Here is a 22,829-nt window from a genome sequence, read left to right as displayed (position 1 = left end):
CAGATCTGATTCCAGTGATTTCCTAGCAGGAGACACACATCTGAGGTGATTTTCCCGCCACTTGGGGAACCTTTGGAGACTCACATTCTGTCCCTTTGGGCAGCAGATTGCATTCAGGTCAGACCTTCTGTGAAGGAGACCACTGTGGACCCTTGCTTGGGGCAACACAGGGAAAGTGCGCATGTCACTGAACTACAGGGCTTTGAAGCAGAAATCCTTGGAAAAGGGGTTTCTAAAGATCAAGTTTTTTTGCTTTTGGTTTTCCGATTACAAGGCATTACCATTAAAAATTTCCCAAATATTTCCTCCCCCTGGAAAAGTGCTGTGAACATTTGAAGAGGTGGCCTCACTCACCTACACCAGGAGTCAATTACCTTTTTAGGAGTGGATATGGAGTCACCCCCGCCCCCTGAACGGAGGCTGAGTGGGGGCAGCCACCAGCACGCTGGCCTCTGTGGGCAGCCAGATCCCCATGCGCCAACAGCCCCTTGTGCCTCCTGCCTTGGCAAGCCCCCCGCCCCCTGGCCGCGGGTGAGCCTTGGACACACAGACGCGCGGCCGTGGCCAGCCAGCTGCGTTCCCGCTTGTTCTTACTTCACTTGCACTTGTCGGGATAAAGGAAAGGTGCAGGTGCTGCCTTCAGCAATCAACAGACTTATTTATTAGGTTAAGACCGTGGGCGACATCTACTCTGGAAACTGGAAAAATGCAATGGAAATGGAAGGTGTGCGCCCAGATAAATCTGCAGTTCGGGGGCATGCCCTCGAGCCACTGTGTACAGGAAAGTGCAGACACAAGGGGACGTGGTCAGCTAGCTGAGCTCGCAGCAGCACGCAGCATCTGGGGGCCCAGGGGAAAAGCAGCCTGCGGGGTGGGGCGAGTGAACGCTGGCGGGGGGTGCGCATGGGTGGCAGGGGGAGCGAACTGAAGGTGTGTTTGGGGGTTTAACCCAGAGGTTGGGAGGAGGGCTGAGGGGTGCCGAGGCCGACCCTGGCGGATAAAGGGGTGATGTCACTGAGGAGGATTCCTGAAAAGCCTCTGGGATGGAGAGATTCTACAGTGAAAGGAAGAAGAGAGCTGGAAACTTGTGTGGCGTCCACGGAGTGAGGTTGGAAGGACCCCCGGGTGAGGGGGAAACAGGCCGAGGCCGAGAGGAGAGCAGGATCTGGGGCACAGCCAGGCACCCAGCCTGGGTTTGGTCTGAAGTTTTCTCTTGGATCAGATCTTTGGTCTGCCCCCCAGCCCCGCTCATTTCATCCCTTCCCCAGGTCCCCATGCCCATGGCTCAGATCCCGTGGAAGTAGGGCCAGTTTCCTCTACTTTGTAGGAGGTGTCTTAGAAAGCTGGACATACAGGCCCAGAAAGTCTAGAAGCGGGCCAGGTGCTCATCACTGGCCTGGGTTCCCCTCACAGTCCATCGTGATGTACCCCCCAGTTCCTTTATGGGATTTCAGCCTTGAATCTTCTCTTCCCAGAACCTTTTGGGTTTCCTGCTTGCCGAAAACCTGTTCCTCTACACACCCCTATTCGGGACGCCCCGATGTTTCTGTCACAACCCCATGCCAACCTAACCCCATCTGGATCGCTGAGCCGCCCCTCCCTATAGGATTTGGCCTCCGGAGACAGGAGACTGCTGCAGCTTCAGCGTGACCTCCTGCCCCCTGAGGATCAGTACAGAAACCGATGAGGAAGGCCCCGCACCCCGCACCCCACCTCCCAAGACCAACTGATCCCTCCCCAACAGGGGGAAACAGGGGCTGGGCGGGCCTGGCCGCTGGTGTGTCAGAGGGGCCGGAGGGGGAGGGCTTAGGACAAAGGAAAGTAGCTGGGCTGGGACATTCCTTAAGGTGCCCTTTGGCTGGGCTGGATGGGGATTAGCTTAGAACGAAGGGTGTCTGTATCGCCAGAGGCAGAGTCCTCCCCCATGGCGGACAGCGGGATCTCCTTAGTGAAGTCCTTGGCATCAGCAACAACTGTGACTCTCTCAGGCCCGTCGGTGACTGGGCAGATCATCAGGGGCTTTTTACCACAGGACCACAGGCAGAAGAAAGGCCGGAGCGGGCCAGAGAAGGAGGCGTTGGAGAAAGTGTAGATATGGGACCTATCAGTCATATTGTAAAAGGAGACCTGTCCTGATTCGTAGTCCAGGAAAATCCCAACCCGACGGGGCGGTCCTGCTAAGGGGAGAGGGGTCCGCAGCGGGGTGAGGGCCCAGTACCCATTCCCATACAACTCCACAGCCCAGAACCCATTCTCAGGAGTCATGGGGTCAAACCCTTTCCTCACCACATTCTCCCTGCACACCCCGACCACCCAGTCAGCCCTGTCTCCCACCTCCACCTCCCAGAAATGTCGCCCTGCCGTGAAGGTCTCACGACCCAACACGCAAGGCCAGGAGTCAAATCTCTCTGGTTTCTCAGGCAGTTCCTGACGTGAATCTTCCAGTCGGACAGATCTGGAATCCTCATACAAAAAGAGGTGGGGGTGGGCGGTGTCTGGATCCAGAGTCACATCAACTAGAGACAGAGAGAGAGCAAGTCTGAGCATCAGTAAGCATTAGGGGTCACAAGACCTATTCTTTCTTCTCAAAAAAAAAAAATAGAGCACTGTTCTAGAAGTTGGCAGGTCCCCACAGGAGGAGAGCTGTTTGGCCCCCTCCTGTGACCCATCAACAGTCACCCATCAAGTCCCTGTCAGAGGGGCTTGTCTTCTAAACGTCTTCCAAGGGCCTTCTATGTGCCTTAAGGAAAATGTGGAGGCCATCTGCCATCATCTTGCCCCTATCTATCCCCCCCAAAAATGGGTTAGTGTTTTTATTTCCCAGTATGACAGGACTTTGAATCCCTGGGGCATAGAGCCTCAGAGCCCCTGAGAAGTCTGAGAAGTTCAGAGCCACCGACCTGCATGCACCGTTGCCTTTTTCAACTCTGCAATGGAAGAGAGAGAGAGAGAGTCAGTGACAGGTTTTCTAATAAGAGAGAGAACACCTTGTTGGAGAAATAATGACAAGAAGAGAGAACTTACTGAGTTCTTCCAGGAGTTTCTCTGGAAAAGAAACAGAAATACCTTAATGACCTTCTAGAGTGGACATGAGGGAGGGGAGAAAGCTAGTGTGAAGAACACACAAAGGAGTGAGGGGTTAATTCACGATCACCTGATTCCTGGAACTCTACCAACAAATGCACAAGGATTATGGGTTTGTTTGTTTGTTTTCCTAAGAAATGTGCAGGAAGTTCCTACTGGTTTGGGATCAGATCTTTAATCTTTCCTGGGAAACCAAGTTAGAAGTGAGGAGAGAGTCTGAGGGAGGGTAGTGAGTGAACAGCAGGTCTGACATCTCAATTAGCACTGGTTTGGACTCCTTCGCCCCAGACCTTCCTATAGGGTGTCAGTGGCTTCTGGTGCCTTATAATCCCCCTTCTTGACTCTCAGAATTCTAGAATCAAATATCTTCCCACTGGCAGCCATCCCAAAGGACTTGGATCCAACCCCACTCGGAAGCATGCCCGACAAGCAGCCTATGACTTACCCTTAGAGCTGAATTCATCCTTTCTCTGTCTGGATCTTTCCTTGTAGAGTCTCCAAGTGCAAACTATGGACCCAATTGTGAGAACTCCTAGGACCATCAAGATGACAGCCACCGCCACCATCCAGGGAGTCAACTTTGGGAAGAAGGAAGCTGAAACAAAATCCGCAAGAAGGACGGGTTGTTGCGCGACTCTGAGCAAGGCCAGCTCTACTTGATTCCGAAGGCGGTTGGAAGAGAGGATGACCTGGCCCTCTCCGACTCCTCCCAGGGCAAAAAATAGACCTTCTGATGTTGCTGCTCTAAGCTTCTCAGAAAAATTTTGATCTTAGGTGGGAGAGGGTAGAGAAAGAGAGGAATGAAGATGAACAGGAGTCATTTCGGGCCTGACAGTGTCACCTTAGAGATGGGGACTGGCTGGGCTTGCAGAAGATAATGTCTTTGGCTGGAGATTTACTACACCTGCCCTTGGAAGGGGAAAAGAAAAAAAAAAAAAAGAGAGAGATGGCTAGGGGGCGCCTGCGTGGCTCAACTGGTTAAGCATCTGCCTTCAGGTCAGGTCATGATCCCACGATCCTGGGATTGGGCTCTCTGCTCAGCGGGGAGTCTGCTTCTCCCTCTCCTTCTGCCCTCCCCCGCTTGTGTGCTCTCTGTCAAATAAATACATAAAATCTTTAAAAAGAAAATGGGTAGTTCAAAGCCCAAATTCCTTTTTTATGGATGGAAAATGTCAAGGTTGCGGGGCGCCTGGGTGGCTCAGTTGGTTGGGCAACTGCCTTTGGCTCAGGTCATGATCCTGGAGTCCCAGGATCGAGTCCCGCATCCAGCTCCCTGCTCAGCAGGGAGTCTGCTTCTCCCTCTGACCCTCCTCCCTCTCGTGCTCTGTCTCTCATTCTCTCTCTCAAATAAATAAGCAAAATCTTAAAAAAAAAAAAAAGAAAATATCAAGGTTGCTACAAGATTACCCTGGATTTCAGCCGTGCTCAGACGGTGATCCTTTGTAGAGGGAGCTCAGCAGTGCTGTGCCAGCCAACAGGAGAAAGGCCAGACTCACAGAAGGGTGTTCATTTAGAAGAAAGCAACACTAACGATCCCCACAACCTCTTGAATTTCTGTTACATTGCAGAAAGCCTTATCGGTTCAGTAATTCCAGTTAGTGTACCAAGATAATGTAATTATGTTTAATTTTGTAAGAGATACAACCATGATCTATTTTGGTATCAGTTTTTCAATAAAGTTTTGATTATGGGCAAGAAAAAGAGAAGAGTCACTTCGGGACAGGACCTGGGAAGTGAAGAAAGTAATGGATCAATTCATGTTATTGTGGAAATCCTTTCTTAACCCTCAGTGCAGGATGGAAGCCAAGGGGATGAAGGAAGTAAATCAGGAAGGGAAAATGTCACCTCTGTGTGCTACAGGATGGGACTCCATGACCAAAGAATAAGGAAAGGTTCCTGCCTGAACCAGAGGTAGTCTGGAGGGAATAATGAGATTTGCCTTCCTGAGGACACTGGAAACCTAGACGGAGCTCTAGTATAGGATGGGGAAGACAGAGGGGCAAGGGTAGAAATGGGTTTTCTTGTTACTCAAGGAGAGAAGGCCCCAGAGGCAAAGCCTCTGTATCTAAGATATATCTCCTAAAACGGAAAATCTGGAATTTCTATGAGATCAAGGCAGATTTTATGCATTTAGAATCTTTTCTCTTCTAGTAAAATTGGTGGGGCTCCTTCATGTCAGTGGTCAGGAGCTTAGGTGGGGACAGTAGACAGCTGCACCATGAGGGCATGCCTTGGGCAGGTGTCCCAGGTAATATGGCCCTGAAACTGTGTCCAATAGGAACCCAGCGTTGATTTCACTGACCTGGTATGGAAATGTTTCCTTCCTTCTGCTGGCCAAGAAGGAGGTTCCGGATACAGCAGGATATATTCTTCATGAAGGGGTCTCTGATGATCACTGAAGCTGCCACAGTGAACAGGCCTTCTTCATCAGAATTCCTAGACTCTGACGTGGATGGAAACTTCTCTCCCTCAGAAGTCCTCCACTGTACCTGGGGCTCTGGGTACCATCCTACTGAGGTACACTCCAGCCGGACCTCTCCACTTTCTCGAACTTCCATATGGATGTGAGGATCAGAGCCCAGAGCTATGGAGAGAGAGGCTGGCCTTACTTTTTCAGTGGACACCCTTCTGGGAGCCTTACAACCACAGGGTTACACAGTTTGAGAAAAAGAAGCAGACAGGGACTGGGAGTGAGAGGGACTCATCTCCTATTTCATGACACAAGGAAGCTGTGGTATCAATAAAAGGAATTTCATAACCTTATCAGAGAGGGATGCCATACTGGGAGTTAGGGTTTGAAGTGAGGGCAGAAGTTTGATGGACAGACATAGGGAGCTTTTCTAATCAGCAGGAACAGGGAGACCAATGGCCAAATAAGGCAAGTAAGGGAGCTCCAGAGAGGGGAGAGAGCTTTGCAGTCTGAAGTGTTATGAAAAGACTTTGAAGAGGAGAACAGGAGTGCGTATTTGAGGATGATCCGAGAAGGAGAACTTGAAGAGAAGGGGATTGCAGCTTCTTTGCATTGAGACTGGAGCTGACAATCGAAGTTTCCTTTACCTGTGATACTGATTCAGGAATTTTCTTAAGTGGGTTTCAACCTCATCTTCCCCCCAACACAGTTATGTCCTAACATATATCAACATAAAGCTGTTTTTCCCTTCTGTCTTCAGCCTGATTATTTTCTTACAATTCTACAGACTAGAGACAAACACCAAGCTGCAGAGAAGACACCTCAAACACGTGTCCACACTGTTAGCTGAAATCCACGTTCCGGTATGTGTGTCTACGTGACAATGCGGATTCTGTTTGTGGAAAGCGCTGCCACTTTCAGAAGAATCTCAAATATATCTCTCACTCATAAAAGGTAATAATGACATTCTATGCTATCACATCCCTAGGGCTTTATAGTCAACTTTTAAGATAATTCTCTAAAAAGGAAATGTGAGTTATACATAATGCTGCTGCCTGGGACACCCTGTTCTGAGGCAGGGACCCAAACTACACCCCAGTATTTTTTAACTTTACCTTTAATATATACATAAAAGGCAATACATTTATATGCTGCAGAGCCACCGACCTGCAGTCTGAGGCACAGTAATAATATCTTACAAGCATGCAATGCTTCTGCAAGCGTCGACAAGGCAGTTTTTTAGGTATCGTGTAATTTTATTTCATTCTTGCAAAACATCATTTGATAGGTGCATGCCCATTTTTTCAGCAGGAAATAAGGCTCAGAAAGAGATTTGTTTGCTTCCATTCACTAGTAAGTGGGAAAGTCAGAGCACAATGCTTACTCTCCTCCTGAATGCTTACCATTTCCATTATGGTTTCCACCCTGAATTTGGGCTTGAAGCCAAAAAGGAAACAAAAACCAAACACTTTTCTCGGTGGATCAAGAATGTTAAGGAGCAGCCACGCTCTAGGATCTTAGGAAATCCGCCCTTGGGTCCTAATCCATAAAGCAGCTTCAAAGGATGCGCACCAGAGCCTCACCGCAGTGGTGAAAAATAGACACGACCTAAATGTGCAGTTCTGAGACCGGATCAAGTGTATTACGAGGTACTCACGGAGAAGAATGTTATATAGCCGGTGCATCTTCCATTTACTTAACTCATGACATGGGGAAATGCTCTGTCCCCACTCTCAAACGCCCCTCCGAGTCACCTCCCACTCTAGGCCTGCCGACCTTTTCCATCCCAGGAGGGATTTGGGCAAAGAATCTGGTGGTTTCCAAAGTCACGGGGCCACAGGAAAAGGTACACCGCCTGGAAGTGGCCGGAGGAAGGCTAACCCCGCGCGCTCACCGGCCACCTGAAGGTGCACGCTGGCCTCCTCGTAGCTCCCGTCCTGCCGGAAGAAGCATCGGTACTCGCCGTCGTCCGAGGCCCTGACCCGGTGGATCCTCACGGCCACGCGCCCCGCCGCGATGTCGCGGGCCACGAGCGTGGCTCTGCCGCGGTACTCGGCCACCTGCTCCCCGGCCTGCTCGCGCCCGTCCCGGCGCACCAGCACGGCCGCCGCCACCTTCCTGCGGAACCAGCGCAGCTCCATGCGCTCGGCGCTCACGTTCGGCGACAGGTGGCAGGGCAGCTCGATGTCGTCACCCACCATGGCCAGGATGGGCTCCGCCGGCCCGATCACGTCGAAGTGGGCTGCGAAAACCAGGCGGGCAGACAGGGTGCGGAGCGGGCAGCTGAGCGCGGACGCCGACCGGGCTCAGTGCCCGCGACCGTAGCTCCTGCGCCTCGGGGACCCCCGCGGAGGGCGCTAGCGAGACCTTTAGTGAGCGGTTCCGGCCGGGGGTGCGGGTGAGGGGACCAGAGAGGGAGACCCAGGCGGCGCCTACCCGAATCCGGCTTGCACAGCTGGAAGAAAATGAGGATGAGCAGACCCCTGGGGAGGCAGAAGTTTGGGGAAACCGCCATCTCCAGCCTTCCTGGGGCAGCAGGCTGCCGGGGGCCCACGGTCGTCAGAACTTCCGCCTAGGAGATGAATGCACAGGAGATCACGAAGTTTCTTCAGACACCCTTCTGCTGCGTCCTCCCTACCGCTCTTTCCAACCTGGAACGCTCTAGACCTTTGCACCCGAAACCTCCCCCTCGCCTCTTCCCACTGCGGACTCTCTCGGTCGGTGCAGCCTTTGGCACCCGCGCAGCCACCGCCCAGTCTGCTCAAGCACGGGTACAGCCACAGAATAGGCCCTGAAACCCCAAGGGAATCGCAGGAGGAGGGAATGGTGAGACACGGTGCCCATTAATGGGTTGCGTGTCAGTGAACAAGTCTTGGGACCACTGCTCTATAAAAAGCCTCTTTCCCCCCCCCCCCCAAATATAGTAACTTGGTATTCGCTTTCTGCAGTGACAATAAAGACGAAGCAACGGAGGCAAAGACAGGAACCAGGGGATTGAACTGGAGGAAAAAAGGGGAAAGTCGAGAGGAGAAGGCACAAGAAAGGGGAGCTGGAGAGAGAACAGGGTGCGGGGCAGAGGGCCCAGGACTGGGGGGAAGGAGCCAGAGGGAGAGCAAATGCCCTCCTGGCTGCTGGCGCTCTCAGGGGAATGAGAGCCGCCGCAGGTACTGACCTCTGATCCCGGAGGAAGAGGCACCAATGAGCCCAGCTACCCAGTGACAGAGCTGCTCCCGGCCCCAGGGGCCACAGTTAAAGGCCAGAGGAAGAGGGAAGGGGGAAGTGCTCCCAGCAAAGCCTGCCCCCAGGCCCCAGATGCATTTCCTTTGGGGGAAAAAAAAAAGTTTTCCAGAGAGATGAAGGGTCTGTGCATTTGTGGTCTTCAGCTCAAAGACCAGGATATACACTGATGAGCTGGACTAAATAAAAGGCAATCAGCTGAAAAAGGAAGAGGGTCGGGGCAACACTAAATGAGATTGTAAGGCCTTAAGCCAGTTCATTCACCGCTTCAAGCCTCACTTCTTTTACCTCTAAATTAGGAATATCGTTAATAATACCTTCTTTGGAGAGGCGCTGCATTAAATGAGAATAAGCAAGTAAAGTGCTTAGCATACCATAGGGATTTAGAAGAGGGTAAATTGTTATCCTATTGTTGTTTATGTGGGTTGAAAATTTAAAGGTAGGCTGGGAATGCATGTGTGTCATTCCGTTTTCAAGGCCTCCAAGAAGTTACCTCCCTGCAAGCAATTCAGCCTGCATTTCCTTATTTGGGGCTAAACTTCTTATTGTTATGAAAAAATTTAAAAATATGGAAAAATTTGTTTATTTTTTAAGAGATTTTATTTTTATTTCTTATTTATTAATTTTATTTATTTTTATTATTATTTTTGAGAGAGAGAGAGATAGAATGTGAGCTGGGGGTTGGGCAGAGGGACGGGAAGAGAGAGAACGTTAAGCAGGAGCCCCACCACAGGGTTCCATCTCGACACCCTGAGATCATGACCTGAGCCAAAATCAAGAGTCTACTGCTTCAATGGCTGAGCCACCCAGGCACCCCTTTAAGACTTTATTTTTAAGTACCCTCAGGGTGGCACCTGGGTGGCTCAGTTGTTAAGTCTCTGCCTTCTGGCTCAGGTCATGATCCCAGGAAGCCTGCTTCTCCCTCTCCAACCCCCCTGCTTGTGTTCCTCCTCTCGCTCTCTCTCTCTCTCTCTCTCTCTCTCTCTCTCTCTGTCAAATAAATAAATAAAATAAAAAAAAATAAGTATCCTCTACACCCAATGCAGGGCTCAAACTTACAACCCTAAGATCAAGACTTGCATGCCTCACTAAGCCAGCCAGCCACGTCTGGAAAAACATTTTTTTTAAAAAAGTAGACATCACTCATAATGTCACCAACTAATGATAGCCTCTATTCACATTTTGGCAGAATTGATGAAGCTTTTGCATAATTTGAAACATTGCTTATGCTTATATAATATATCGTGGGTTCCTATGATTCCCAAGAGGGTGGGATATCTTAGTGGGTTTGTTTGTTTGTTTGTTTCAGATTTTATTTATTCATTTGAGACAGAGAACTAGAGAGAGAGCAGGAGCAGGGGGAGAGGCAGAAGCAGTCTCCCTGCCGAGCAGGGAGCCTGATGTGGGACCCCCACCCAAGCCACAGGCAGAAGCCTAACCATCTGAGCCACCCAGGTGCCCCTCTTAGTAGGTTTTTGGGTGGGTTTTTGTTTTTTTGTTTTGCCTACTATAACTAGTACACTTTATACATAAGTCTTTGTCCACATCTTTGATAACTACCTGACAAACTTTCTGATAAATTCCCAGAAATATAGTCATCAGGTCTGTAAGTTGAATTATGAGCTTATTGCCGAAGTTCCCTCCTGAGCTGTTAAACCTATCACACCTGGTTAATGGCAATGTCTTTCTCATCTAATTCCTGCCAACACTGAGGGCTATGCCTCCCCATTATCTCTAATGGGATGGGTGAAATAGATCAAATTATTATTTTGCTAGGCATTTACATGGCAGTGAGGCTGATCATTTTTCCTATTAACCATTTAATATATTCTGGAAGTGATCTTTTCAGGCGAATTGCCCATTTTCCCCCAGACAGATTCTGCTGTTTCTTATCAGTCTGTATGCACTTTTTATAAGTCAAAGATGTCAGCCCTGTATTACATTTGTGGCCCAAATCCTTCACCACCCCAGTTTGTACTTTGCCTTTTAATTGAGACTGTGAGTAAGACCAACAAAAGATCAGGGCTCCAACTGACTCTCCAGACTGCCAGAAAGACTCTTCCCAAATGCAGATTTGGTTCTGTTTCTCTGGAGAACCCTGACTAATTAATACAATAGAAATATATCCCTTCCGTTCAGTGTTTCCAATACTATTGGTTATGTAGCTGTGATTTTACGGATCCAAGTATCGCATCTGATTTCCTTTCCTTTCCTGTACAACTTCTTGTGCTTTTTGGAGATGGAGGAGGGAAGGCGTTAAATGGTTCCTCTTAGTTCCTTTGCTTGCTTTTCTGTGTTCTCATCACACATTTTCCCCGCCTGTCCAACAGCCTCTGAGTACCGTTTCCACCGTGAAATCTATCTGATGATTTATCAGCACCAGGACATCCCCTCCCCATCCCTGGCCCTCCCGGAGCAGCGCCTCTTTTAACTTACCCGAGCCTATGCTTCCCTGGAGGGTTTTCTAAACAACAGATTCTGATTCGGAGGCCTGGAGCAGGATCAGAGTTTCCCACTGGCTGCTGGTCGGCAGGGGCTTTACCTCGATCCTTCTTCAGAAGCCGCAGGTGAGGAGGAGGCAGCTGCGAGCTTCCAGTGAATTGTGGACATGCCCCTGAGGGGTGGCTCTGGCTCAGGGTCTCGGGCTCATTTCTTTTGCTAAACCAATCTAGGACAAAGGATGAGGGCGAATGGGCACCGGGTGTAGTACTGAATGTAGTGGCTTGCGAGGGAGCTTTGCAGTCAACTGCTCTTTCTTGGGGCACACACTGTTGGCATGCTGATAATAATCAGAAGTCACTTAATGATAGATCCGCATTATAACAGTGACACCATTCCCCTATTTACCAAGCCTGTATTCAATTTAGGTGAGTTGCTGCACCAGGGTTTGCATAAGGGAAGGGTGGCTAGAAAGGAAGTGAGGAGGCCTGGAGAAGACACAGATGGATTTCTGTGTATTAGAGGGGCTCGCGGAGGTGGAGGGAGATGAAGTGTGTCCTGGGGAGCAAGAAGACGCTGAGGTCTGGCTGAGTGGGGACATCTCTTGAGTCATATTCCTGGAAATGGTTCTGCAGTGGAGAGTTCCAGGAAACACAGAGGAGGGGCAGACAGGGAACTTACGGGAGCCAACCAAGTGAGGTTGGACTGAACAGGCGGAAATAGGAGGATCCCGGGAAGGGGTCAGGGTCGTGTGGACCACTCTTTGAGTTCTTTCCAGAATCTACCCCCTGCAGCCTCTTTTCCTACCTGGTAGGCAAACCCTCCAAAGCAGGGCTACCTGCATTCACCGTCTGGGGGGAGGCTATACGAACATGAAAATACAGAGTTTAGCCCCACTTTGGCTGAGGATCTTCCAGGGTGAATATCACAGAAAGTGTATGCAGGTGATTACTGAGAGAGACAGACAGACAGACACACACACACACACACACACACACACACACACACAGGGAAACTGAGAAGACATAAGAGGAGGGGGAAGGGAGGGGAGGGGAAGGGAAGGGACAGAGAGTCAGTGAATGTGAGAGATTCCAAAGGCATCTCTTTTTTCTCCAAAGAAATGAGACACCGTGCTAAGAATTGTCAATTACCCTCATGAGAAGACCTCTTCCAGCCTCCTCACTGGCCTCCACTCCCAGCCCTTAGCCCCTACCCATCCTGCCTGCACCCCCGCCCCAACTTATTTCCAAATTATCAGCTTCAGATGAGTGTGCCTTCAAGTTACTCAGGGAAAGAGAAATGAGTTCGCTAATCTTACGGTCACCTTCCAAGAGGCCTATATGTCTCCTAAGGAGCAAGTTGATGCAATTTACACTATCTCTCTTCTCTCTGCCCTCATCGCTAAATTGTTGTCAGTATTTTTCATTTTCGTGTATCCTGAGGCTTCGAATCCATAGTAAGTAGGAGCTCAGAGTCCCAGAGGAATGAAGAGCCACTGATATGCATACAATTGTGGTTTTTCCATTTTGCAGTAACAGAAAGGTTTTATAACAGATGCAAAGCCTTGTTTAAAGAAAAATGTGGGAGAACCCCAGAATTCTCCAAGCTCTTTTAGGAGTTTCTTTGGAAAATAAACAGAACTAAAGCAATTAAGATTTGAGTTAAGACATGGAAAGGAGGATGGAATGTGCTTATGAATCACACAATGGAGTGAGTGTTCCCTTCTGTGAATACCTGATTACTGAAAACCTATCAATAAATCACGAACAGGAATGCATTTTGTTTCAGTTCTTAGAAATCTGCAGGAAGTTCCTTTTGGCTCTAGATGCTAAGAGATGTTGCTGTATCTGGGGAATTTAACTGAAAGTCTGGAGCCAAGTTTGGGATGGATGGGAATGAGGGCTGGGAGGCTGATAGGGTTCTGACTTGCTTGTGGTCATGCTGGACCCCACCAGCTAAAGCCCACCTGTGGCCGAACCCAATTTGATGGTACCTGTGACAGCAGCATGGATCCCATACACCGTGGGGAGGCTGGGAGGTGGGGTGTCTCAGTGAGAGGGTGTGGGAGGAATTTATAGGATTTCAGTTTGTGTTGGGGGCTTGGGGGAGGGTCTAAGAAGGAAAGGTTGCTCTGGATGAATGCTGTTGGAAATCAGGCCACTGTTGTTTGATCAGATATTCTACTTTTTATTAGGAAGTAGAACAGAACAGGTTAAAATTCTAATTGGTAAAGCAGCAGCTAGCTGAGACAGGGATGTGTGGTCACTTTTGTGGCTTGCATGTGGTCTTGTGTCTTTGCGCTTCAACCTGGTTACACAGGAGACGTGTTTTGTCTCCATCACAATCGCGGAATGGGCTTGTCTGACAGTGACAGCCGCCATCATACCTGCTTTTTGCTTTCTCAGAGACCACATTCTCCTTCTGATCTCAAGGTGTTCGGGGTTTTATAACCTTGAGAATCGCTAAAAAGGTTTTTTATTTACTTATGTAATCTCTACACCCAACGCAGGGCCAGAACTCAACCTCAAGATCAAGAGTCGTATGCTCCTCCAACTGAGCCAGCCAGACACCCCGAACCCCTTCCAATTTTGAACAACTTAGAATCGTATTTCTAGATTCTGGATTGGGATGACTTTTGACTGGAAGTCATCTTAAAAGACATGGAAGCCAAGCATGTCTAAGGTTTAAATGCTTACAAGGCACAAACACCTGACAGGCAGCCTGACATAGTGTAACAGGAATCAAACTCATCCTTCCTCCCTGTGTGCCCCCCACCCCATTTCATTTCCAAAATAAAAATACTGTCCAAATGAGAAGCCTCAGGCATGTGATGACCACTGAGCATGTAAGGAAGAGGAAAAAAAAACAAAAACAAAAACAGAAATTTTGATGATGAAAGGTAACAGAATAGGCCACCCCAAATATGCCACTTTGTCATAGAAATTATTTGAGCTGAAGGTAATTTAGAAGCAGCCAAAGCAGTTAGAGGCAAAGACTTCAGTAGAATTTTAGTTCTGAATGCTGTAGGGAAAATGCATTTTCTTTGGAATTATCCATTATGTGCATTTAAACTCTGCCAGAAAAAAAAAAAAAACTGTTTTAATCTACTTTTTGTATTTAGTAGTTATTTGTGTAAATTAAAGCTTTTCAAGTTAGAAGAGAAAAAAGGGCACCTGGGTGGCTCAGTCGGTTAAGTGTCTGCCTTTGGCTCAGGTCATGATCTCACAGTCCTGGGATCCAGTCCCACACTGGGCTCCTCGCTCCCCTCTACCCCTCCCTGCTGGTGCTCTCTCTCAAAAATAAATAAAACCTTAAAAAGAAAGAAAGAAAAAAGAAAAGCAGCCGACACAGGAAGTGCTCTTTACCTTCCCCCCCCCCGCTTTGCCTCAAGGCTGGATATAAATTCTCCTTTTACTGGAGACTGACATTTACCAGTCCAGAGAGGAACCAGAAGAATCTATAGACTTTTCTCCATTACTTCCCTCCCTTCTGTTTACCTTCCCTTGGGGCCTAAATTTGTTTTCTTTTGTCCCGTCATCTCTCTGCAAATTTATTGTACGTTATTGAAGATGGTAAATTAAGTTGGAATTCTAAGCTGCCATTCAGAGTTACTTTTCATGTGCACTGCCTGCATTAACTGTTTTTCTCTTGTTAATCTTTTTGTTAAGAGTCCTAGCTGAAAACCTAAGATGGGGAGAGGTAGTTTGGCTTCCCCTACAATGATCTGGGGAGAAAGGGCAGGGTGCCCCCACGACGTGCCCCTCTCGCATACTGATTATCTTAATTAAGTTACTTACAAAACTGCGAGTTCAAGGACACTCACACCCTCCTCCGTTCCACCGAAAGTAGGAAGCAAATCTCCCATATGAAAAATGCCCTCCCTGTACTAGGTAAAACGGCACCCATAACACCAGAGACTGGGGACCGGAGAAAGCCAAGAAAGAGGGCCGGGTGGGGGGGCGCTGTTCTCAACCCCAGGGCTCTTTGGCTCTCAGCAAAAACATACATTGACGCGAGGCCAAGAAAAGATTGAGGCAGTGTTTATTGGGGGCTTACGCTCCGCTACCAGGGAGGCAGCGCCGGGAACAAAGGCCCGGAAAGACTGGAAAGGGGCTGAGGCGGGAAAGCAGGGAGCTCCCAGCTCGGACAGGCGGCGACACGGGAAGCTGCGCGCAGGCGCAGTGGACGCCTCGCGCCCGCAGGCAGCACGTGCCTCATTTGCATGTCAAGTCTCCACCCCCGGCCGCCGCCGTCAGGATTGTCCCGAGGGGTGAGTGGCTGAAGGGTCGGCGCTGGGGTCCCCCCGCGGCACAGGCTGGCTTGGTCCGGTTTCTCCTGCAGAGCTCTTTCTGGCAAACATCCCGCTTCTGCATCCCCGAGATCTCCTGCGATATACCGCTCAAAACGTGTAGTCCAGCCTCTTCTTCTACGTCGATGGGCACAGAGCAACGGGCTTTGTGGGCTGGGGGGGTGGGGTCCCAGACACAGCCTCTGTTCCATCTCAGTCCCCCCCTGAGAGACTGTACCCTCCTTACTCCTGAGGAGGGGCCGAAGGTCCCATCTTCTGAAACTGCTTCTTGCGGAGCGGCGCGTTGTCCCTGTCCTACCCTGGAGGAGTAAAATCTCTCGGGGTCTGCTCTAACGCCCTATAGGGACCTTGTTCCTCTTGGGACCCGGTAGGTGGGACCCTTGTACCACCATCAGTTTGACAGGAAACTCCTGTCGTCTAGAAGACACAAACTTAACCAAAAGATTAAGAGGCAGGGTTATTAACAAGGGAATGATGGCCAGAAGAGGGCCCAGGAATGTAAAGAATCACACAATGTTAGGCACAGAGCCTCTACTTGAGTCCCAGAGTTTGGGCATTGTGATTATTGAACCCACGCAACCATTTGGTTCGTCTGTAAGTCTCCTGAATATTTAGCGCCACTTCCCCAGAGTTGTTGATGTATGTACAGCAAGTGTTGTTGACCACTGCACAGACACCCCCTTGTTTGGCCAGAAGATAATCTAGAGCTAACCGATTGTCAAGTACGACATTAGCCAAGGAATCCAGGGACTCCTGGAGGCCCTCGAAGCTGTCACCAGTGTTCGTGGCCAGGTTTTCTATGACCTGGGTAAGGTTTTTTAAGGTTGTTTCATGATAGGCAAACCCCCCCCAGGGGGCAGCCAGTCCTACGGCTTCTCCGGGTGCTGCCAAGATGAGCCCGAGTGCTCTCTTCCGTCTGGTTTGAGAGGTGACGTTATATATAGTGGCGCCTAATCCTTTAGGACCCAATCGTCCCAAAGTGCATTCTCCCCGGAAGTGAACATTATCTACACATGAATAGGCCACTGCCCGAAGAGGCCAGGAGAAGGAGGAATTAGGGCTCCCTTCGTAGGGTAGTTTATTTTGTGGTGGACCGCAGAGAAAGAGATACCCAGGTGGGGTACAAGCTTGGCGGGGTGAAGAGGAATTAAACCAACTTCGTAAAAGGGGACCCCAGGTAGGTGTACTCTTGCATCTGGGGGACAGGGGCCCTCCATCCAGTGGTCCCCCACCAAGCTCTGAATCCTCTTCTATTCCCTCCTGGCTATCGAAGGCAGACGGGGTCTGATAGGTCAGTCTCCAGGAAGGGGTTGCTGTTCCTTTCCAGTATGTACAGGAGAAGTTAGGTTGGTCGCCTGGGGAGAGTAGAGACGAGTCCACACACCAGTGGGTCTGGTTGGGGCTACATGAAGAGCTTGAAGAGGAAAACGACATAGGATAAATGGAGGGCGAGCTTCCCACGTTGGTAAGGCAGGTATCTGTCCGGCAGGGGCAACAGGGCTGTCCTTGTTCTTGACAGAGAAGAGGCCGCTTAACCTGGAGACCCGTTTGGTTCCAAAAGTCTGTAAGCCTGACACACCTCAAATCGTCACGATCGTCGAGCTCTACTACTAGAAGGGCTGTGCTCCTCACAGGACCAGAAGTCAAGGTGAGAGTGACATCCTCATTGACAGGTACAAACTGGAGCTCAGGAACCCCATCTTGTGGGTGGGGGTGACAGATCCAACAATTAGAGAGATTATTCCCCGAGGCCACAATGCTAGAAAAGTTGACAATTGAGTTTTCTCTCCAGGTTTCCCCCGCTTTGTTATTTCCTTCCCGACTCATCCCCAGGAGAAGGGCCAAGAGGAGGGTCCACTTCATCGGCCCCGTCATTGGTTGTGGTCTGCTAGGCCCCGCAGGGGCAGGACGGGTCTTTCCCAGGGAGTGGAGGGGACCCAGAACAGTGCTCACCAAGAAGAAAAAGTGAAACAAAGGCAGCAAAAAGCAAAGTCAGCAAGCCAAACCGCCAAGGTATAATCACTTATCTGACTCTGAGGGTTGCTTCTTGAACAAGCATTTGAGGTCTTCCACAGGCTCACATGAGTAAGATGGTTCTGGGCCTTCCAGGTATTTCTGAGGATGTCCAGGAGAAAAAGGTTTTAGCCTGAAAAGATGTACCCAGCTAGGGATTCCCTGGAGCTTAACTGCTGTTGGGGTGGCTAAAATCACTAAATAGGGGCCTTTCCACTTGGGTAGCACCTGATCTTCCAGGGAGCCCTCCTTCCAAGGAGGTTTTAAGGAGGACCTGATCCCCTGGATTAATTTGCAGAGGTGGTGGGGCGGGGGAGGGGGGAGTCTCATCTAAATTACCTCTAGGGGGTGCTGGTAGCATGTGATTAACATAATCCACAACTGCTTTTTGCACCAGTCCCAAATAAAATGGTGCAGGCTCTGGCTTATTTTCCCATCTAGTAAAATACCAGGGGTGAGGAGGCGCCTCCCATGTCATTTCAAATGGGCTGAGTCTTAGGTTAGTCTTAGGGGCAGTGGCAATCCTGAGTAGTGTAATAGGAAGCAATTGGACCCAAGCTTGGCTCATGAGTTTCTTGACAAAGTTTTGCTAAAGTCTTTTTTAGGGTATAAGTCATCTTTTCAATCTTCCCTGAGGAAGGGGGTGCCAGGGAGCATGCAATTTATAATTTATTCCCAGGGCCGCTGATAGGCTGTGGGTGATTTTAGCTGTAAAAGGAGTCTCTCACTTTGGAGAGACTTAGAGACCCCAAACCGGGGAATTCTCTTTTAAGAGGGATTTACAGACCTCGGTTGCCTTCCCAGACCGGTGAGGAAGGCTTGTACCCATTCAGTAAAAGTATGGACAAACACGAGGTGGTATTTGTAGCCTGCTCGTGTTGCAGCAGGGTAGACTACTTGCCCATCTTCCCTGGGATATGGTCCCTGGAGTTGGACTGGTATAAGAAGTTGGGACTGATTGGATGGGTCTGTAGTTTGTTTTGGGTGCGCAAGTCACAGGCGAGGGTAACTTGTTTTATTGTCTAAGTTCCTATCCTGAAAAGACCTTTTGCACCAAGTCCCATTGGACGTCTCTTCCATAATGGGTGGCATCACGGAATGTTGAATGAGCTTTTACGGCTGGGCTTCCGGAATGAGAATTTTGTCCTCTCTCATAAGCCACCCTGTGCTTTGTTCTGTATATCCCTGACTCTGCGTCCTCCTGTTCCAGCAGGGGGTTCTGTGGCTGGCCCGGGAACTCATGGTGGTAATCTGAGCTGGCTCCTGAGCTCAGGTGGCCTGTTTAAACAGCTGATTGGGGGCGCCTGGGTGGCTCAGTCCCTTAGACGTCTGCCTTTGGCTCAGGTCATGATCCCAGGGTCCTGGGATCAAGCCTGCCTCGGGTTCCCGGCTCAGCGGGGAGTCTGCTTCTCCCTCTCCCTGAGGCTCCCCCGGCTTGTTCTGTCAAATAAATTAATTAAATCTTTAAAATAAATAAATAAACAAACAAACAGCTGATTGGTCAGCCTTATTACTTTCCTCGCTGACAGAGGTCCCATCTCTTTGACAACTTTCACAATGGACTACAGCCACCTGATTGGGAAGTTGCACTGTCTTTAGGAGGGTGAAAATTGGGTCCTAGTGTCTTATTGGTGAATTCGTCGTTAACATTCCCCTTTCTTTCCAGATGGCAGCATGGGGCATATGGTACAGGGAACCCATATTTTGAATCAGTATAGAGACTTCATCTTTTTCCTTCTCCCAACTGTGAGGCCTTAATTAGGGCTATCAGTTCAGGCTTTCGGTTGGGCGGAGTGTTGAGGTGGAAGAGCTCAAGCCTCCAAGACTCTACCTAGGCTCATTATCATGGAGCCTGCCTTCCAGACACCTCCCTCCACAAAACTTCTCCCGTCCCTAATCGACACCCTATCTGGATGGTCAAGGCATTTGTCTTGAAGATCAGGTCTGCTAGAATATGTCTGTTCCATTGTCTCCACACCCGGATGCTGGAGACCCTCATCTTCTGCAGATGGGAGCAGGGTAGCAGGGTTTAGTCTGGCATACTTTTAAAATAACATCTGGGAATCCAGCAAGAGGGCCTGATACTTCGTTAGCCTTCCTCCAGTCGGCCAATGGTGCCCTTTACTTTCTAATACTGTCTGAACCTGATGGGGAGTTACATGTTGACTCAGGGTCAGCTTAGAGGCCTCACTCACTAAGAGAGCTGGGCTATGCCCGTGCAACTGGATCCAGTTATTTTGAAAAATAGGCTACCAGTCTCTGATCAGGGCCCAGCTTTTAAGTTAGGACCCTCAAAGCAATCCCCTGCTTCTCATGGACATAGAGGTAAATTGGGGAGCCCCAGTACCGGGGCCCCACCCAACTCAGTTTTCAAGGCTTTAAAAAGACCCATTGACATCAGTCTGTTGTAGGGGTCCCCTCCCCCCCAAAAAGGCCATTAGGCCATAATTAGGGAATCAGATGCAACAGGGCTCTGCCATATCCAGAAAGCCACAGAGTCACTTTCTAGTTTGGGGAATGGGCAAGGCGCTGATGGTCCTCTTGGGATCCATGGCCCAGTGTCAGGATGAAGCCCAAATACTGGCCCTGTTGTTCTGATACGTGGGCTTTTGATGGGGGAACCCTATATCTTCTCTTAGTAGAAAATTTAAAGTTTTTACAGTATTCTGGTCAGAGGCCTGCTTGGTCAAACTGGCTATTAACCAATCATCAACATATTGTAAGAGGATCCCATGTCTCACTTTTAATTCCTGTAACTCTCTTGCCAGTGCATTTCCAAATAGATGGGGGTGGTCTCTAAAGTCCAGGTGTACTAAGTAGTCCTTTGAGTACAAGGGGTTTTTCATTCAAAGACAAGTAAATATTGACTTTCCTCATGAAGGAATGTGCAGAAAAAGGCATCCTTCAGGCCCGGGACAGTGGAAAACTGAGCATTGCCAGGAACCTGGGTAAGCAGAGTATACCGGTGGGGTACTCTTGGGTGTATGGGAACAACTCCTTTATTTACAGCCCTCAAATCCTGTACAAAGTAAAACTCTCCACTGGGCTTCCTCACTGGGAGGCCTGGGGTATTATGGGGATTGACAAGGCTTGATCAGTCCATACTTGAGAAATTTTGAAAATAACCGCTGGATTCCTCTGAAAGATTTACTTTTTATGGGATACTGTTTTTTTCCAAGGACAGCATGCCCTGGGTTTTAACTTTATATGAAGGGGGAGACATTTTTTGCCTCACCCGGACATGAGTACCCCACACAGATGGATCCCCTTGGTTTTGTGTTCAGAGCAATATTTGAGGGCCCAAACCTGGGACCATCCAGTGGTGCCGGGGAGACGAGAGTGTGGGGGCAGGGGGCACCCAGGTCGGGCTCAACCCACCAGAGGGTCCTCCAGGGACCCTGCAGGGGACCAACACCGGGGACGTGAGAGTCTGGGGGCAGGGGACACTCGGCCCCGGAACGCGGGACCAGAAAACCTCCTTCCACCGGAGAAATTCAGGCCGAAGTGAAGACGGAGAGGCAAAACGAAGCGAAGCCGTCCTCGGGGCCTGACAGGAGGGGCAGAGTCGCTGAGGCCAGAAGCAGAACTTACCGCCGCCGAGACGCCGAACTAAAGCGCCAGGCCGCTCATCAGTCCCAAGGGTCGGAGGGGCTCCATCCGCCGTCCGCCGTCTCCGGGTCCTCGGGGACTCACCGGGGCTCCCTCTTGGGGTCCCTGCGTGGTGGCCGGAATACGTTCCCGACCCCAGGGCTCTTTGGCTCTCAGCGCAAACAGAAACTGACATGAGGCCAAGAAAGATGCACGCAGCGTTTATTGGGGGCTGACTCTGGGAGCAGAAGCCCCGGCCGGCTTCCGCAACCACGGCGCTTCGCAGAGGGCCTGAGGCTGGAAAGAAGGGGCGCCCCGCTCGCACGGGCGCCGAGCCGGGCAGCTGCGCGCAGGCGCAGTGGGTGGCACAGGCTCCTACCTGCCCCGCGTGTCTCATTTGCATGTCAAGTCTCCACCCACGGCCGCGAGCGTCGGGACTGTCGCGAGAGTGGGTGAGGGGTCAGGGCTGGGGTCCCCCGCGGCACAGGCTGGTTTAGTCCGGTTTCTTCGGCCGAGTTCTTTCTGGCAAAGATCCCGCTTCCGCTTTCCTATGAGATATACTGCTCAAAAAAAGAAAAAACCACGATTGCTCAGCCTTTTCTTCTAAGGTGACACGCAGGGAGCCGTGGGCTTTGTGGTTAGGGCGGGGGTGGGGGTCCAAACACAGCCTCTGTTCTATCTCGGGACCACTTGATGGCAAAGTTAGGAAGGGTCTCCTGGAGGAAGTGATGGTTTTGGGGAGACCTGAGGAGTAGGAAAGAATCAGCACATTTGGGGGCCATCTGCCCAGGGCCCCCGCGCGACTCACCTCCTCCTAACCCCACTCATCCCCCTTCTCATTTCCCATCTTAAGTTGGTTTGGAGGAATTTAAATGCCTATCCCAAGTGTTTGATTTTATTTTATAAGCGATTTCCCACGGTATACCCTCCAAGCCCACCCCCAACCCCTCCCTCCACCAACACTCGCTGGCCTCCTCCTCAGAATGAAGGTCAGGGTTGAGTTCGGCATAAGTGAAAGCGTCTAAAAGATATACAAACCTGCTCAAAACTTTATTGTACGGAATGCTGAAACACTGCAAGGCTGTAAGTTGCTTAAAATCAGCATAAGAGTTATTAGCAACAAAGGGAAGCTGAAGGGACTGCCTTTTAGGAAGACTCCATTTCTGCTGTTTCTCTGGTAGGCCCCACGTACTCATGTTCTGTTATTTCACCTTGCATCTGAGGAAACCAGAGAAGCTCTGTTCCCACTCCAAGAGGGAGGCAAGAGCGTGCATCAGTCTGAGTTTCCTCCTAGGCCCCCATACGCCTGATAACATCTGAGAAGAACTGGGCCGAGCCTGTTTCAGGACACTAGCTTCCAACAAACCTTGGTTTTCACGGGTGTCCACATCCCTGACCTTTGGGGTTTTATAGAATAACACCAGTTGCCTTTGATTGGACCCTACCTGGATTCCTTAAAGAACATGCACCCTGGACCCTTTTCCAGTATAAACCCCTAACAGACACTCCCTTCTCTGAGTCTCCCAGACTCTCTGTCAGCTATAGTGTATCACTTACACTATTCAGTTTACTGCTCTCACTTTTTTTCCTGGCTTGCCTTTGATTTCTATGCTGCTCAAAGCCCAGGACCCTCTTGGCGGGTCTTTGGATCCACTGGGTCTTCAGACCTGGCCTGCCTACTCATGAGCAGCACTGGTTTCCCAACTGGACTTGCAGACCTGTGCTTTTGGTTAAACCTGTACTGTAACA

General features: G+C 50.0%; 2 protein-coding genes across 2 annotated transcripts; both read right to left on the bottom strand.

The window, feature by feature from the left end:
• Positions 1-634: 634 nt before the first annotated feature.
• Positions 635-15,109, bottom strand: BTN1A1 (butyrophilin subfamily 1 member A1). Its single transcript, XM_028107553.2, has 8 exons — positions 11,168-15,109; positions 7,931-8,066; positions 7,389-7,736; positions 5,387-5,668; positions 3,530-3,679; positions 3,025-3,045; positions 2,901-2,927; positions 635-2,516 (listed from the first exon to the last, which is right to left on the bottom strand). The coding sequence occupies exons 2-8, from the start codon at positions 8,007-8,009 to the stop codon at positions 1,843-1,845; spliced, it is 1,581 nt and encodes a 526-aa protein (XP_027963354.1). The 5' UTR covers positions 8,010-8,066; positions 11,168-15,109; the 3' UTR covers positions 635-1,842.
• An 85-nt stretch (positions 15,110-15,194) lies between these two features.
• On the bottom strand, positions 15,195-21,608 carry LOC114212582 (endogenous retrovirus group V member 2 Env polyprotein-like). The gene is made up of 2 exons (XM_028107505.2): positions 21,084-21,608; positions 15,195-17,594 (listed from the first exon to the last, which is right to left on the bottom strand). The coding sequence occupies exon 2, from the start codon at positions 17,352-17,354 to the stop codon at positions 16,011-16,013; it is 1,344 nt and encodes a 447-aa protein (XP_027963306.1). The 5' UTR covers positions 17,355-17,594; positions 21,084-21,608; the 3' UTR covers positions 15,195-16,010.
• Positions 21,609-22,829: the final 1,221 nt, after the last annotated feature.

Source organism: Eumetopias jubatus, unplaced genomic scaffold (genome assembly GCF_037043125.1).
Source record: "Eumetopias jubatus isolate StellerSeaLion01/CBP00866 unplaced genomic scaffold, mEumJub1_p1.0 scaffold_6, whole genome shotgun sequence".
Lineage (NCBI taxonomy): Eukaryota > Metazoa > Chordata > Mammalia > Carnivora > Otariidae > Eumetopias > Eumetopias jubatus.
Note: the sequence above shows the minus strand (reverse complement) of the source record. Positions and strands in the feature narration are given on the sequence as shown.

Coding starts and splice junctions, on each gene's coding strand:
- BTN1A1 (XM_028107553.2), bottom strand. CDS start 8,009: ATGGCGGTTTCCCCAAACTTCTGCCTCCCCAGGGGTCTGCTCATCCTC. Junction 3,046..3,529: donor GGATGAATTCAGCTCTAAGG/GTAAGTCATAGG, acceptor TTTCTTTTCCAG/AGAAACTCCTGGAAGAACTC. Junction 2,517..2,900: donor AAAGGCAACGGTGCATGCAG/GTCGGTGGCTCT, acceptor CTCTGTCTCTAG/TTGATGTGACTCTGGATCCA.
- LOC114212582 (XM_028107505.2), bottom strand. CDS start 17,354: ATGACGGGGCCGATGAAGTGGACCCTCCTCTTGGCCCTTCTCCTGGGG.